Here is a 17276-nt window from a genome sequence, read left to right on the forward strand (position 1 = left end):
CATGAAGATTTGGCCATGTTTTATGGCCGGATGCCCTTTCTGACGCCAACCCTCCATGGAGGGATGTAATCACTATTGCGTGTTCCTGTGGTGGTTGGTAGTGTGGTGTGTTGTCTGAATATGCAGAGTAAAGTGTTGGGACAAACACATAGTCCCCGGGTCAGAAGAATTAATCAAATGCGATTAAAATCCCCGACCCTGCCGGGAATCGAACCCGGGACCCTCTGAACCGAAGGCCTCAACGCTGATCATTCAGCCAATGAGTCGGACATCCCTGGACCAATAATTATATTAATTAATGAGCTATGGGCACAAGTTAACAACTCGCCCCACCAAGTAACATCAAGCAAAGTAACGCAAAGAAGTACAAATAAGTGAGCAACGACTTCACACACAAGAGTGTTACATGAACAAAGGACATACTGAAGCGCTGTGACATCCAGTCGTAATGTAGCAAAGTATGTATATATTTCTATAGTAATAATATTATTTATTAATTTACCGCAAATGTTACTGTTGATTTGCGTAAAATAAATTATCTTCCATTTAGGACGAAAATTATAATGAAATTTCATGGATACGATTCGTTCACTTGACGAATTATGTGACCTTTTATTCGTTTCTGTAGAATAAAAATGTCATTTTGCATTCCGGAGATATTGGGTTCGAACCCCACTGTTGGCAGTCCCGAAGAGGTTTTCCGTGGTTTTTCATTTTCACAATAGGCGAATGCTGTGGCTGTCCCTTTTCACTTCTTTCCTATCTTATCGTTGCCATGAGAAGATATATCTGCTTCGATGCGACGTAAAATCCAATCATAAAAATGAAATAAAATAAGAATAGAATGAAGAACAGAGTGGGTTCAGAATATCATCCTGTAAGCACAGATTTATTGATAATTTTAAACCTACATACATGTTTCTTTATAAGTACCTTACCAGCTTTGTTAGTCTAAAAGACCGTAAATTATAACAGTTATATACCATAGAACTAAATATTCCGGCCAGTTTTATTGAGTTTTGACTGACAAAAAATCATCTATGGTAGGAAATCTGAATAAATACCAAGTTATCTGTTTTATAAAGCCATATCTAGAATGCCAGTGATCTTTCACTGAAGTATAGAAATCGAATCTGAATTTGGTAGAAAGAATATTGGTAACTAATGAACTATGAATATTCTGTTCTTAAAATTTGAGCTAGCTTCTTCCCAACTGTGTAGAGGGCCGATAACCTAGATGTCAGGCTCCTTTAAACAACAACAACAATAATAATCATCATCATCATCAACAACTGGCGTAGATATTACAAGTTAATGACTTTCACATAATGTGCAGGAAATTATATGATATTAGATTTGAGACATAGCCAGTAGAAGCTGACAAAGACAAAAAAGGATAGATACAACCCTGTGTGCCCAACTAAATAAATATCACCTCAAAAACCCTTAAGGTCGTGAGACTTATGCTCAAAGCCAGGGGTACAACAGCGTCTTTATTTTTCGGCTTCTGCAACAAATTCAGAATCAGAAAAGATGTAACTCCTGCAATTATTGCCCTGAAAGCACTAAAGGGATACTGAGGCACCATCTCTATGTTAAAGCATGCAATGCGCTGAAATCACAATTTATTTCTGCACTTATATTTCATTTCCTCTGTTTATGACTGCTGAAGGTTATCAATTTAAAATTTGTTGTAGTATTCTCTATGCTTGTAGTCAGGCAGGTTAATGAAAAATTGACAGCGTCGATCTTAAATACTACCATTATTATTGCAATGTTTGGTGTTATGGCGTCAAGATGGAATGATTCGTGAACAAAACAAATCTAGCTCTCCCTTGCTTGTAATATATAGCCGTCAACGGCTTGAGGTGTAAGAGCTTGGAAGATTTTAAGTTAAACTAATAGCTTTCAAAGCTACAAATAATAGTAGTCCCCTGGGAAGTATTATATGTCCTGTACCTTTTATGACTTCACAGGAAATTCGGACGGTTAACTGACTTCCTTTTGGTGCATGTATGATGAAATAATCCATCAGGATAATAGCCCACATATGATGATGATGAAAGTTGGTAGGAATGCTGCACTGAATTTGATTGAACATACGCCTAACACGTAATGCATATGGTAATAACAAAATAGTGAAGTATGATTTGGTTTCTGACTCCCGTGATATTCCAGCAGATACATTCGTCACAATACAGTGAATGGAAATAATTGCTCCAGGGATCAGTGAGGATGTAAAGACAACCTGGAACATGAACAAAGACATTTTAGCATCATGCCGTGCGTTCGTGGAACTCGATTCGCGACTGTGTATCAGTCACATAACCACACATGTGAAGGTCAGTGGGTTGATCCTTCACCGATAGTAAAGTCTGGCCTGCGTTCATTTGCCTCATCTTTTATTATTATTATTATTATTATTATTATTATTATTATTATTATTATTATTATTATTATTATTGCAAATAATGAAGTGTTAAGGAGAGCTAGAAATGAGCGAGAGCTGTCAAACCATCGAAACCAGGAAAACAGTTTATTTTTAGGCCATGTTCTATGAGGTAGAAAGTACAGGTTCCTACACCTGATATTACAAGGCAAGACAGAAGGCAAGCGAAAAGCTGGTAAACCACCGCTGTCATGGCTCTAAAACATCAAGGACGGGACTGGCATCCACAATACCGAACAACTCTTCAAGTTAGCTAGAGAAAGGAATGCTTCCTCCAAGGGTGATCGCCAATGTCTGGGGGACCAGATATGGCACTTGAAGAAGAAAATGTTGACGGACTTAGTCAGTTTTGGTTTCACATACGACAAATATATTCAGTAAAGTATGATTTGTCATTTTAACCCTCAAACGGTGTAGCAGGGTCTTTTTGAATATCAGTGAAACTGTATACACCCCTACCACTTCACTTGTTTGTCATTCTATTGTTGGCTGTCGTCTATACCTTTTGCGGTAGTTCAAAGTAAACAACACAGACACTAAATGGACGCATTGAAGAATCGTCTGCTTCATCTATGCATAGCCGCCAATTTCAGACGGTTCTATTGGTGACTCTACGACGCGACAAATCTTATTGTTTTTTGTTGTTGTTGAAATTTAAAAATTATACTTTATTTCCTTTGTAGGTCTACGTAGCATTCCATTCATTTTCAGATTTACTATGGCTTCTAGCTCTTGTGAATGAATGTCTGTGCTTGATCCTATTTTATGAACAATACGTTTAGTGAATTAGAAGATGAATATTAGACATTTGTGAAATACGTCTGTATGATATCCAAATGCATAATAATACATTTTCTTCAATTTTTTCCGTGTAATGCTCATATAAACTCATGAGATCAAATCTTTGTAGCATTTTTTCACTACCGGTACAATAATGTAGATTTATGTTGGGCTGTTTAAATTATTCCCATCTTCTGATTTTGTGTTACTATTTTCTATTATATTATTGTTTTATGTTGAACAACGTTCATATTAAGAGATAATAGAAAATTGGAATTTTACGTGGCCTTTTGAAAGTGGTATAATTTTCGGCCTCACGACGTCATTTACGATACGTAAACGTCACAACACCGTTTGAGGGTTAACCTGTATTATATTTAACATGATGTTGACATGTTAATGATTGGAGTCGCTTATTACTTAAGTTGTAGACTAGATATTCCCCTATAACCACCCTGTGACATTCTGTCCAGAAACGGTGGACTTGCCACCCGGTTTCATTGGCGAAGGTCTAGGTGAAGGATCTGGTTTATTTGGGGGTGGCTTGAGAGACGATGTTGCGGGTACACTCTGAGGCGTTGCTCTACCATCCTCATCCTCCGCTGGATCCTCCTGTATTGGAGTGGGTGCTCTAAAATCCTTCTTCTCAGGCTGTTCCTTAGGTTGTTGCTGGATTTCTGCTGTTACAGTAACAGGTTCTGGAGGAGGGGCTGGAGGAGACGGAGACGGGGAAGGAGGAGGAATACTTCCTGCGACACCTGGCGAGGTTTTTAAGGAGCTACGCGGTCGTGGCCGGGAAATACTTGCAGTCAGATTAGGAGACTTTTTATCAGCTTCAGATACGGCATTATCTGTCGATGTTTGTTCTTTCTTTTTGCCTTCCTCTTTGTCTTTCTCCTGTTTGCCTTTGTCTTTATCCTCTTTGCCTTTGTGTGGGGAAGGAGTAATAGTCACCGCATTGGGAGTTCCATCCGGTACTTTGTTTTTGTCAGTCATACACTCCACGCTACTTGCGATGCTTGCATCGTCTCCTCTCTGGTCATATTCCTGCTTGATCTTGTTCATCTTGAACTTAGCATAGGCGACGCGGGCTGCTGGAGTCACTTCTGACAGCTTGGGGTTGTACTCCACGAGCTTCGCAGGGTCCAGCTGCTGAGTCTTGTTCTCCAAGATGTAGCGACGGATACTCTGGCGCGACTGGCGTCGGTCCCTTGCCTCACTCGTACTGCCTATGGGATCACGGACAACTGTGCTGCGGCGTACCATAGCATTCCAGTCTTTCTTCTGGCTCTTGGAACTTGCGCGCTTTCCAATGGCGCGAGCGATCTTGCTGAAGACGTCACGAGGTCCTTTATCTGAAGTAATCGCCTCCTTGACTAGTCCCTCCACGAAACCAATCTGGAAGTCCTTCAGCAGACGTCTCTCCATGACACGGCCCTTCTTGTTGGCCACTGAAATTGAATTAGATACAGTTATTTCATTATTTTGGAGGTAAAAACTTACCATACATACATACATACATACATACATACATGCATGCATGCATGCATACATCTATTCAGAAGGAATTGCTGAAAGTTGTACCTACATTGAGGTTAATGAAACTAGAGAGCATCCCCAAAAGTTAGATTATAAAATAAATATTATGTAAATGTAAATTTAGTTTACAGTTTAAATTTTTAAAGACTTAGTTTTTAGTCATAGTAAATAATGCATATTCATTTAATTTTAAAATGACTTCTTATGATAATTTAATTTCAATTGAATTCCATTGTTTTCTTCTTCGTCGTGAATGTGTCATTTAGGACCACGCAGAATCAATATCTGTTGGTTTTTTCTTTTAGTCCAGTATTCCTTCATACGTAGTGAATGGGTGTGTTTTCGTTGCAGGGACCATACGTGTCGGTTAGTCTTTCTCTCACCGGGAGAGTTAGCCATGCGGTTAGGGGCGCGTAGGTGTGATTTTGCACCCGGGAGATAGTGGGTTCGAACCCCACTGTCGACTGCCCTAAAAATGGTTTCCTGTTTCCCATTTTCACACCAGGCCACGGCCGCGTCCTTCCCACCCCTAGCCCTTCCCTATCCCATCGTCGCCATCTATCTGTGTCGGTCCGACGTAAAGCAGATTGTAAAAACAAAACAAAAACAACAATCATTTATCACCCTCAAAACCCAGTATGAGTGTGATTTTTCTGATTTTATCTCGGTCCAGTAGATTTGGAGATCATAATTCCTTCCTCTGTCTGTTTGTACCAATTTGATCTAGCGGTTTTATTCCTTCGTGTAAATTCTGTGAGTGAGTCTGTTTGAGTACGGCTTGAGTCCATTTTTCTAAGTGCCCTATGAATTATATTCTTCGCATGCGCATTGTGTCTGTAATTTTCGAGATTCTTTTAAATATTTCCGAATTTGGTTTAGGAAAATGTACTCCATCTTTGATTTTCGGTCCTAGGTTATTTCTAATTATTATATGTTCTTTCTCTTCTAATTGTCCTTTTAGTGTTTTGTGTTGGGGTTTTTGATGCTTAGAAAACTTCGAGTTTGATTACTGTAGTATAGTGTCGGATTTTGCAGTTCTAGGAGATACTTTTTTCTGTTGTAACTATTTTTTATTAGCTGAAATGCAGTCTCCATTTTCCGGAGTCGCGATTCAATAGATTTCTTTTCATTACGATTTTCAATAATCCATTCACCTAAATATTTATTTCACTCGAGAGATGTGGTTGGAGCCAATTTGGAGTTCAAATGGGGCAGTTTGGATGTCTGTGATAAGTTTTAAATTATATTAAATGCACCTTTAATTTTAATTTTAAATGATTTTGGCATAATAGTAGGCTTCATTACATGAGGCCCGCCATGTACAGAAAGGCATAAAATAAATAAATAAATAAATAAATAAATTAAATAAATAAATAAATAAATAAATAAATAAATAAATAAATAAATAAATAAATAAATAAATAAATAAATAAATAAATAAATAAATAAATAAATAAATAATCCTGTGGCTGAGGGCATACAGTGCACACACAGTATCCCCTACCCGTTGTAAGAGGGTAGCAAAAGGGGAAGTCCCCAGGGGCTTTCAACTTATTCGGGCGTAATAGTCGAGTGACATCGTCACTGGTATCTTACCAAGGTGGCTGCAATTCGAATACCAGCCAATCTATTTGGGATATTTGGTAGGAAAGTTCACGCCCCTGTGGCTCGGATATCTCGTAAATCTGGATATCCCGCAGCTGTGATCCTGATTTCCCAACTTGAGTTGTGACTACAGGGCCTCTAGATAAGACTGGCTTTACTTCCATTTTCTTGCACCAAGCTTCTCGCTTTTATTTTCCTATCCAACATCCTCTGATTATTATCCTTCTCCAGCCCTGAATTTATAAGGTTTGTGCGTCCCATGGGGATCTTTCTTTTACACGCCCTTCGCCATTCTTCCCTTTTTTTTTATCGATACCTTCTATTAGGTGATTATCTTCGCAGGGTCGAACATCTTTCTACATTTCTGATTAGATATAAGAGAGATTGGTCATCTAGCTGCATTTCCCTTTACAGTTACCACCACAATAGTACATTCTACTGTTGTCAAGAGTCTAATTTCCCATCTTGCCACGATTTTAAGACTGAGAGATTGGGTTGAGATAGATCGGTGATGTATTGGTAATGTCGCTGCCTTCCTTAACTCGGAAGCTCCGGGTCATACCCATTGTTCATTGAGGTAATTTAAACAAGTTACCTGACTATTTGGTACAAGTCCGAAGCTGTACGTTTGGATAGGGAAGATGGTGGGTTCGAGGCCTACCATCGTAGCCAAGAAGAAGGTTTTCCATGGTTTCCTGTTTTGATTCGAAGCAAATGCAGGGCTTTTCTATCCGAGTGTCATCGAAAATTCACCTCTTGTGGAAGTTAATTTAGACAGGTTTGAGGTTCAGAAACTGTGTGTATTCAGCCCCTGTAACACGAATGAGATGAAATCGGACAATTTCCATGCAGTGATACCTGTCATGCAGACATCGATCAATATACTAGCGCCAATGAATTACATAGAGTTCAACGAGATTCCATCTGCCTGGTAGACCAGCGCCACATTGTCTGTAAAGGCATTATTTCATTTACTACCCAGAACACCTCCTCTACCATTTGCTGAAGATCTTGTTACGTGTCATTGACGCCCGTTTACGCAGCGTTGTCTCCAGCTCATTAAACCAGTGTGGCTTCATGAAGGGCTGCGGAAAGGTAGATGCCATGCACGTTATCAAGCTGCTGCGGAGAGAAGTACTGTCGGCCTAGCCCTTTTGATTTAGAAAAGGCATGTGATTGTGTCCTGCATGAATTAATTTGGGATTTCCTTTCTTTTCACGGTGTACCAGAAGAATATGTCCCTCAGGTGCAACTCTTGTACTTCTGCACTATCAGCTATGTCCGTTGCTCCGCTGGCACCACGAATTAAAATTCGAATTGGCGTTCATCAAGGATCCACCTTGTCGCCATCGCTTTTCATCCTATTCAGGACCTGCAAGCACATCATCCCTGGACGCTGCTCTATGCTGACGACGTCAGGTTGGCTAACGAGACCCGAGATGGATTTTTTCAGCTGGTCGACCTCTGGGAAACAAAGATTGATGATTTTGGATTGCGGCTAAAACTATTAAAGACAGAATACTTGAGTGAAGTGGTGAATGGATTGTTCACAAGAAGACATGCGAGCCATGGGAGTCTGTCCTGCTGGCACTGAAGACCAGAGAAATTTGAGGGCGAGAAACCTAGCTCAATTGGCTAGGGGAACTTTTCTTGTGATCAGGCTAGCGGGATCAAATACTGGCGCGGTCAGTTGGCATAAGCACGAGCACGCTTGGAACGGATGTCCATGACAGTAGATTTGCAGGAAAGTAAAAAAAAAAGTACACTTCAGACAAAATTCTGGTATACTAACATATCTGAAGACCCATAGTACGTGATGAGAGATTATTCATGATATTGCCCAAAGTTGTGAATTTACTCTACTTTACCATTTCGAAGACTTTTCTTGTGTTCAGGGTATTGAATAATTAGTAAGCGCTGATGAGCTGTTAAGCATTTTAACTGAATGGGGTGTACAGTATCGTAATATGTGAGACCGCCGTCATCAATGGATAAGAGACTACAAATTAATTAGAAGTCTCTACATGGCTATGCGTCTTATTATACCTCGTTTCCGATTTATCGGTAGGCGCTTGCACTACTGGACCTTATCTTATCAAGTTGTGCGGAGGTGAAGTTTGTTGTAAGGCGCAAGAGGGCACTGTTACCGGTACTGTTTGGATTTCTATTGCCACCTGTGTTCATTCAGCCACACCACACTCCGTACCACGTATGTACAACATGTGAGCCATTTCAGATTCTACCCTTAACAAAAGCTGTTGGTAAATGTTGTGCGCCAGACTAGTCGAAATGGGTTATTCAAACGAAGATATAGTAGATAAACATCGTCCAGACAAGAGAACATTCCAGCGATTAAAATAAAGAAGTGTGGCATATAGATTCGTGTCCGAACTGTTGTCTTTGAAGAAAATATTTTTGGAGAAAGTTGAAGCAGCCGCAGCAACGTGTCACAAAAGACAGTGTGGCAGAATTCTGTGACAGCACCACCTTTATCCATGTCATATTCGACGGATACTACAAGCACTTACTAATGCCAAAATTCTAAAAAGGGTCTACTTTTTGCACTTGGTTGCAATAGATATCTGCCACAGAGCCTGATTTTATCGCTAATATAAGATTTACTGACGAAACCAGATTTAGTAGGGATCGAATTTTCATTTCTGTAACACTCATTGGACTGTCAAAAATCCTTATTCTTCCAGTGAACCTAGGATTGTGAATCAATAAACCATTTGGTTGTTTTTACTGATTTTTGTGTGGTTGTTCTTATGTGTATCTTGGAGACAGCTGTAATTACACATACAATGAAAACTGGTCACTTGTTTATATGACAGTCACGACATCGACAAGAGTTCGATGTCAATGCGTGGGCAGGAATAGTTGACGACAAGTTATTAGGACCTGTTTTTTATTGATGGGCGGTTAATAGTCCAAACCAATTGCAGAATGTACTGGGTGAGGTCTCACTTTGTTTATGTGTTTCATGCATGACGGCATGCCGCCCAATTTTAGTAAGTCACCAGAATTGTCTTGAATGAACGATTTACTAACGAATAGATTGGTCCCGCGGGACTCCTCTGTTGGCCAGCACATTATCTGCACTTGAATCCAATAGATTTTTTATAATGTGGGGTCATTTGAAAGATTTTTCAGAACCCATTCCTATCATTGAAATACTTCACCAGCGTATGCCAAATCGCTACCAGCAAATCCGACACACACCTGGTCGTTTGAATGACTGTGGGATTCTATAAGACGACGACTGCGTTATTACATTAAAGCTCGAAGTGGTCATTTTGAGTATCTCCTGTACCATTACTAAACAGTACTGGAGTGTGCGGGACACATTTTCATATAGATTTTTCTCATTATTTTGGAGAATACTATCCACCGGTAGCATGGCTCTTCCGATACAACCTAAATACAGGATGTTTGAAGAGGAATAGTAAATATTTTGGGAGGCAGTACTGACTATTGCAAGTACAAATGCCATACATAAATGTGTCCAATATGCAATGTGTGTGTGTGTGTGATTACGACTATTTGTATGCGATGCATAAGAACAATTTTAGAAAAATTATTAAAAATATACAAATGACTTACTGATGTGTTTATTGATCCATAATTCCTACCTATATGATACGCAACGGTTCAACGCAAACTACTCTGATACAAAAACCTTACATAATGTGGAATAGTTCATACAAATTACTTTATACATTTCTTGCTCCACAAACTACGTCCTTTCAAACAGTTTACAGTACACGTTCAAATATTCCACCACCGACTTCAGTGCACTTTTCAGCTCTCTTGGTAATAGCATTTGTAGCTCGTCGGAAGTAGTGGCGTTCTTTTATGAGGGCAGAATTACGCATAATGCGAGTGACCAATAATTCCTCTCTTATGTTTACTTTCACTTTGCAGGCTGCATTTTTAAGCTAGCCCCAAACATAAAACTTAAAAATTCTTCCAGTGAACCTAGGATTGTGAATCAATAAACGATTTGGTTGTTTTGAATGATTTTTGTGTGGTTGTTCTTATGTGTATCTTGAAAACAGCTGTAATTACACATACAATGAAAACTGGTCATTTGTTTATATGACTTTGGTTTCGTATAAATAGTCCATACCACTGCCTCGTGACATATTTACGATTCCCTCTGAAACACTCTCTACAATGAGTGAGTAAATGTGTATTGAATTTCTAAGGAGCGAAGAGTGATGAACTGTCAACGACACACAATTCTTGCATGAGAATTACTGAGCATTTGCTACATGCCTACATGCAAAACGAAGATAACTTACATGTGGCATCCTGAGGATCGATGGATGGAGTTCTCATTCCATTGGTTCGCAGGATATCAATGAGCTCATATCTCAGTGTAGAAATGTCCTGACGAATCTCCATGACGTCGTCTTCAGTAATGCCAAAATCATCCCTCTTGCGTTGTTCAGCCGTAACGTATCTTCTAACTATTTGATGTATGACCAAGTCATGCCTGTCCTGAGCCATGCTGCGAGACTTAGCCTGGAACAAATTGTATTGCATTAATTTACAGATCATCAGAGTTCATCCATTGCCGTATCTGAGACGTAAGAGTGACAGACTGACTGCTTGGAGATTCCAGGTTCAAACCCTGACGTGGATCTCTGATGTTCGGGTTATGTGTATGCTACCTTTCGGAGTACTGCGCATCCCACTGCAGGCAATTCTACTATATTGACGTTGTTCCAAAGTCCCTATAAGCATTCCTAACCTAAGAATCGCAGTCATACATAATGTTAACGACACACAACAATACGGGTCACCGATAAACATGACACTTATTTATAAGTGAATTTGGAGTACCAAGATACCGTTACCTCCTTTGAAAATTATCGTACAAAACAACAACAGCCCAGCGTTCTAATTCATACTCTACCATATGTGTGATGGTGATGTTTAGTGACCCAACTTTCAAGTCCTCGTTTGGTTGTGAGTGAAGCTTAGCACCGAACATGTTGTACGATGGGAGTGGAAATCTATGTCAAATGTTGCTATTTGCTTTTTACGTCGCACCGACACAGATATGTCTTATGGCGACGATAGGATGGGAAAGGCCTAGGAATGGGAAGGAAGCGGCCGTGGCCTTAATCAAGGTACAGCCCCAGCATTTGCCTGGTGTGAAAATGGGAAACCACGGAAAACCATCTTCAGGGCTGCGGACAGTGGGGTTCGAACCCACTATCTCCCGATTACTGGATACTGGCCGCACTTAAGCGACTGCAGCTATCGAGCTCGGTTATGTCAAATGTATTCCGCTTCTTGTTTCTAAGTTATAAATGAGAAATATAGCATTAAAGTATTGTGTTTTATATTTTACCGGGAGGTATCATGAACATCGCAAATACTCGTTTATTGTTAAAATGATTCCCATATATTACTTATTATTAAGGAATCTAATAGAGTACCAACAATGGGTCATCTGAATGGAGTTAAAATGGTGATAACAATTAGTTGTTTGTCTTAAATGAAGTCACAGCAGTGACAAAAGATAGTCGTTCATTATGAAGAAAGTTACCACGGTGACAACATTAGACTTTCGTTATAAATGAAGTTAACATGGTGACAACAATTAGGCTAAATTTACAACTGTTCTGCGTTTAGGAATGTCGTCGTTCGTTATAAACGAAGTGCCGGGCTGAGTGGCTCACACGGTTGAGACACTGGCCTTCTGACCCCAACTTGGCAGGTTCGATCCTGGCTCAGTCCGGTGGTATTTGAAGGTGCTCAAATGCGTCAGTCTCGTGTCGGTAGATTTATTGGCATATAAAAGAACTCCTGCGGGACAAAATTGCGGCACCTCGGCGCCTCCAAAAACCGTCAAAAGTAGTTAATGGGATGTAAAAACAATAACATTATTATTATTTATAGACGAAGTTACCACGGTGACAATAATTGGTCATTCGTAATCAATGAATTTACCACGGTGACAAAAATTGCCGAATTTTGTATCACGAGGAAGATAATTAGTAGCTTTTTATACTCCGCACGGCCTTACTTCTAAATTGACGTTTCGCAAAACAAATGAGCATCGCCTTACCTCTGACGCCAGCGCGCTACGCCCGCGAGAACAGCTGATGTAATACGACCGCGGTAAATAGCCATCGTGAAATGTAATACCGTACTCAGAAAAGCTAATGAATCTGGATTGAAAACAAATTCACAAAACAACACTTTTTAGCAACATCGGCAGTAAAAAATAATATATTAACAATAAGAAATAATGAGGAAATAACACATCACTCACCGCTAATGGCTGGCACAGGAAGGAGGTTATGGCCTACAAAGGGAACACTCCACTGATCTGAGTCACTTTCTTGCCACTTCTTTTTTCCGAATTACACTGAGACACGCTAAATACGCACGAAGTATACTAACCAATACACGGACGTAAATAAAACTACAGCTATATTCTTATACACTGAACTATTAAACCTGTATTGTACTAAATTATGCTATGCTAAACTATAAATTACACTATACTGTACTGTACTAGAAAGATAAAGACTAATATGGAAAACACACATTACTGAAGAAAAATGCAAACGATCGCGAACCGTACCGAATACCATACACGCTGAGCGAGATGCGATAAACACGTGATGAATGTACATTTAGAATCGGCAACTAAGCTTCGAGATCATGGGCGCCGGCAAGGGGGGCTTGAAATTCTAAAAAAGTTGATGTTCAATTGTTTAATATCATACCAGATTATTTCATAAACTGAACTTACTGAGTCATCTAAGCATCTGTTATAACCGGAAATTTCTGTAAACAATTTAATGTTGCTGACGTTATATTGGTTTTTATATTCAAGAAAACTGTTAATGTTCGAGATAGCACTCTGCCGATATAAGTCGATATGAATGGCAGCTTGGGATTGGTTGGATGTCTATGTTTCTGCGCATAACCACCAGACAGAGACTCAGAGCCAACAGAAGGGCAGCAACCAACACAACAGTAGACAACAAATAACAACTTTCAACTAACATTTCAGTATCTACTGACATTTCCTGACAAGGTTTCAGCCAATAGTATTACCTACCGGTGCTAAATGCCACTTCTTCAATTTTTCAACTGATGCTTCTCTCTCATTTTATGCTCACGAATTTCATCAGCGGCCTTGAACATATTGTATTTATGACAATCATGTTAATGCTTGTGTTCACGCCCTCATGACGTTGACTTTTTATTATTTCCACTGGTATTCCACTAACATTTTAGATGAACTGTTTTAATTAGAATTTTAATGGAAGAAGTTTTAGTCTCCGACAAGATTATAGTTTAATCATTGACAGTGATTCATTAGCATCCTTTTATATTGTATCATTTTTCACATTTTTATGCCCCGAATTTTAATAACTGGCTAAACTTTTAGCTTCCACATTTAATATTAGTTATACTCTGTATGATTGGTTTTAGGCTGAAGATGCCCTTAATATAGGGCGAAACATGTCCCATTTAACTGATAGTCTGTTTATGTAACCACTATAAGTAAAAATAAAAGTATTGAATAGGTGGGCTAAATTAAAACACCTTTATTGTTGTTAAAACGGAGTATGCCATGCATTTAAACCATGTGACTTCCCCTACGTCTTAGGGTATTAAGAGCATTCATCTGGACTACATGAATCAGAAATTTGGACATTAAATAAAAAACGATACCAGAAGACTTGAGGCATTTTAAGTGTGGTGTTTCAGACGAATGCTTAAAATTCTATAGACAGCAAAAATAAGAGACGAGTCTTGAAAATGATGAAGCAGACGAAATAACTGCTCAAAACAATTAAAAACCGACGCCTTTCATGGTGGGACTATTTCCTTCCACACTGGCTGCTTATAACAGTTATAGCATAGGGCTACATTACTGGAAAATAAACCAAGAGAAAGGCCAAGGAAAATGTTTATAAAACAGATCATGGAGGACACGGGCACAAATAATTACGTAACAATGAAGAGAGCTGCCAACGATCGTGCTATCTGGAGACAGTTCATGGCAACAGACCAGTCTTAGGACTGAAGACAAGAAAGAAGTTTTTATGGTTTTGAAATGATTGGAGGAATTCTGGTGACCACATTTATCTGAGACACCCGGATTTTTACCGAGGACGCAGTACTGAAAGGAAACAATACAGTACCGGTCAAAAGTTTAGGACCACACATAAAGAAATGACGAAATGTCATCTAGTACCAAAAATTGTGCCACTAGACCTCTCTAATTCTCTTTCTGAGTTCTCACATCTAATAGGATATATGTCGCCTGATTTCATTGAGTTAGTCCAAGTACTGTAGAAGTCATGAATTTTTAATTCTTAGATCACACCAAAAGATCAAATTTTGGTAATATAATGTACTGTATACTCTAGTTGGTTGCAAGTATTACCACTAGGATCATTTTTGTAGACTTAGCAATATGTGGGGGCCCATTTTCGTACAAATATAAACATTTCGAAAATATTCGGCACCGTTTTCTGCATGTTTTATTTTTTTCAAAGCAGCGCCAAGATGGTTAATTTTTCTTTGTCTTTGTCATGTATGGCACAAGGTCTCAGGGTGAGCTATCGGCGACAAACTTATCTGCCCTGTTAGTTTCATTTGCACTTTGCGGATGGCATCGAAGAACACATTTCTGATCCCGATAGCTCACACAGAGACCTATGACAAGAACAAGGAAAAATTGACCATCTTAGCGTTGGTACATAATATTTCCAAAAATTTTGACTACTGATTTGACCTTCCAACAGTTAAAATGTATAACTTCTACAATACTTAGCGTAACTCAATGAAATCAGGAGACGTATATAATATTAGATGCGAGAGCACAGGAAAAAATACAGAGGTCTAACACCACAATGTTAAGTCCGAGATGACATTTCATTATTTTTTATCTGGTCCTAAACTTTTGATCGGTACTGTATACTTACCCTACGGCGAAAAGAAACTAATGCATCTAATTTTCAAATTTAGTCCGATATTTTGTCATCATATTTATGATAATGCTACTGCTGCTTCCTTATCTAAAACTTACTAGACTATAGAGAGCACGTCATTTCTGAACTTACCAGCGGTAGCTCGGGATTCGAGTCCTTTGATTTACAGCAGACAAGTTTACCAAAGAGTTTTGTTGAAGGCAGCATATTGAATGGTGGTGGTACAGTGTCGCCTTCTTCAAAGTAACTGATCCACAATTTGCTTCTTGCAAACTTCCACTCCGTGTCCGAACGTTCCTGGAGACACAAGAGAAGCCTTTCAGTGTAAATCGTGTAGAGAGTTGAAGGACCTCACGAAATGTGATGTAGCTACACAAATGTGAATAGACCAGTATGTGTACAGAAAGCACATTTCCTTAAACAATTGAGAGTAGAACATCAAGTCAAGAGTCAGAATTGTTTTGCAATTTTGTACGTCGCACCGACACAGACTGGTCTTATGGCGACAAGGGGATAGGAGAGGGCCAGGACTGTGAAGGGAGCGTCCATGGCCTTAATTAAGGTGAAATGTGAAGCCACAGAAAACCGCCTTCGGGACTGCTGATGGTGGGGCTCAGAACCACTATCTCCCTATTGCAAGTTCACCGTGTAGGCAACTCGCTCGGTAAATTCAGAATGAGTATCTTCAGCCACGAAAGTATTATAATGCACAGTTCTCTTAGGAAATGCATGCTCTGATGTAGAAAATGAGGTAGATATAATTAATGTGGCAATAAATAAATAAATAAATAAATAAATAAATAAATAAATAAATAAATAAATAAATAAATAAATAAATAAATAAATAAATGTAGGTTTTCCACTTAAATTCCGGCTGACTGCCCTTAAGCATAGCAGGTCAGCATCATACCAACTATGCTACACAACCGACCCAGTCACATAAGTCGTGCGATATTATTAGGTTAAAACTGTTTTATCATCTTGCTCTTCTTAATCTGTTTACCCTCCAGGGTTGCTTTTTTTCCTCGGACTCAGCGAGAGATCCCACCTCTACCGTCTCAAGGGCAGTGCCCTGGGGCGTGGGACATTGGGTCGGGGATACAACTGGGGAGAATGACCAGCACCTGCTATGCTGAACAGGGGCCTTGTGTGGGGATGGGAAGATTCGAAGGGATAGACAAGGAAGAGGGAAGGAAGCGGTCGTTGCCTTTAGGTACCATCCCAGCATTTGCCTGGAGATGAAGTGGGAAACCACCGAAAACCACTTCCAGGATGGCTGAGGTGGGAATCGAACCCACCTCTACTCATTTAACCTCCCGATGCTGAGTGGACCCCGTTCCAGCCCTCGTACCACTTTTCACATTTCGTGGCAGAGCCGGGAATCGAACCCGGGCCTCCGGGAGTGGCAACTAATCACACTAACCACTACACCACAGATGCGGACCTGTTTTATCATACCGTACTGAAAAAGGTTGTTCTGTAACACATCTTGTTAACTAGCACCGTACTAAAAAAGTAAACTCGTGTCCTCATCCAGAGGTGGTGCAGCTCTTTTCAGGCACACCCCCATTGGAGGTGAGCTGCATTTACCATTTGAACCACATGCCAGCCCTCCTTCCATTCTTAAATTTCTGGCAGTACCAGGAATCGAACCCGGGCCTCCGAGGACAGCAGCTAATAACACTAACCGTTACGCTACGAAGGCGGGCAGCACCGTACTTATAATACCTTCACGTACATATAGTCAGTGACAGGGTATGTTACCCGGGTTACAGTGTAGCGTTTGGTCAGTACGTGTGCAGTAACTGGTTCGGACCCACGGTCAAGAAGTAAGTAGTGAGCCTATCTCTTACCCGGAAGCCTCGGATTCCATTCCCGACCAAGACAGCGACTTTTTAAACCCTGGATTTTGGGGATGGTTCAAGGTCCAC

The 17276-nt window shown here is 39.8% G+C and overlaps 1 protein-coding gene across 1 annotated transcript in view; it reads right to left on the minus strand.

Moving 5' to 3' along the window:
• Positions 1–3616: 3616 nt before the first annotated feature.
• The window catches only part of trp (transient receptor potential), a 169046-nt gene continuing 155386 nt past the window's right edge, over positions 3617–17276 (minus strand). The window contains exons 14-16 of the mRNA XM_067143925.2: positions 15478–15642; positions 10678–10900; positions 3617–4680 (exon numbers count right to left, since the gene is read on the minus strand). Coding sequence (XP_067000026.2) covers positions 3674–4680; positions 10678–10900; positions 15478–15642 — 1395 coding nt within the window. The 3' untranslated portion in view covers positions 3617–3673. The remainder of the gene's footprint in view (positions 4681–10677; positions 10901–15477; positions 15643–17276) is intronic.

Source organism: Anabrus simplex, chromosome 3, assembly GCF_040414725.1.
Source record: "Anabrus simplex isolate iqAnaSimp1 chromosome 3, ASM4041472v1, whole genome shotgun sequence".
Lineage (NCBI taxonomy): Eukaryota > Metazoa > Arthropoda > Insecta > Orthoptera > Tettigoniidae > Anabrus > Anabrus simplex.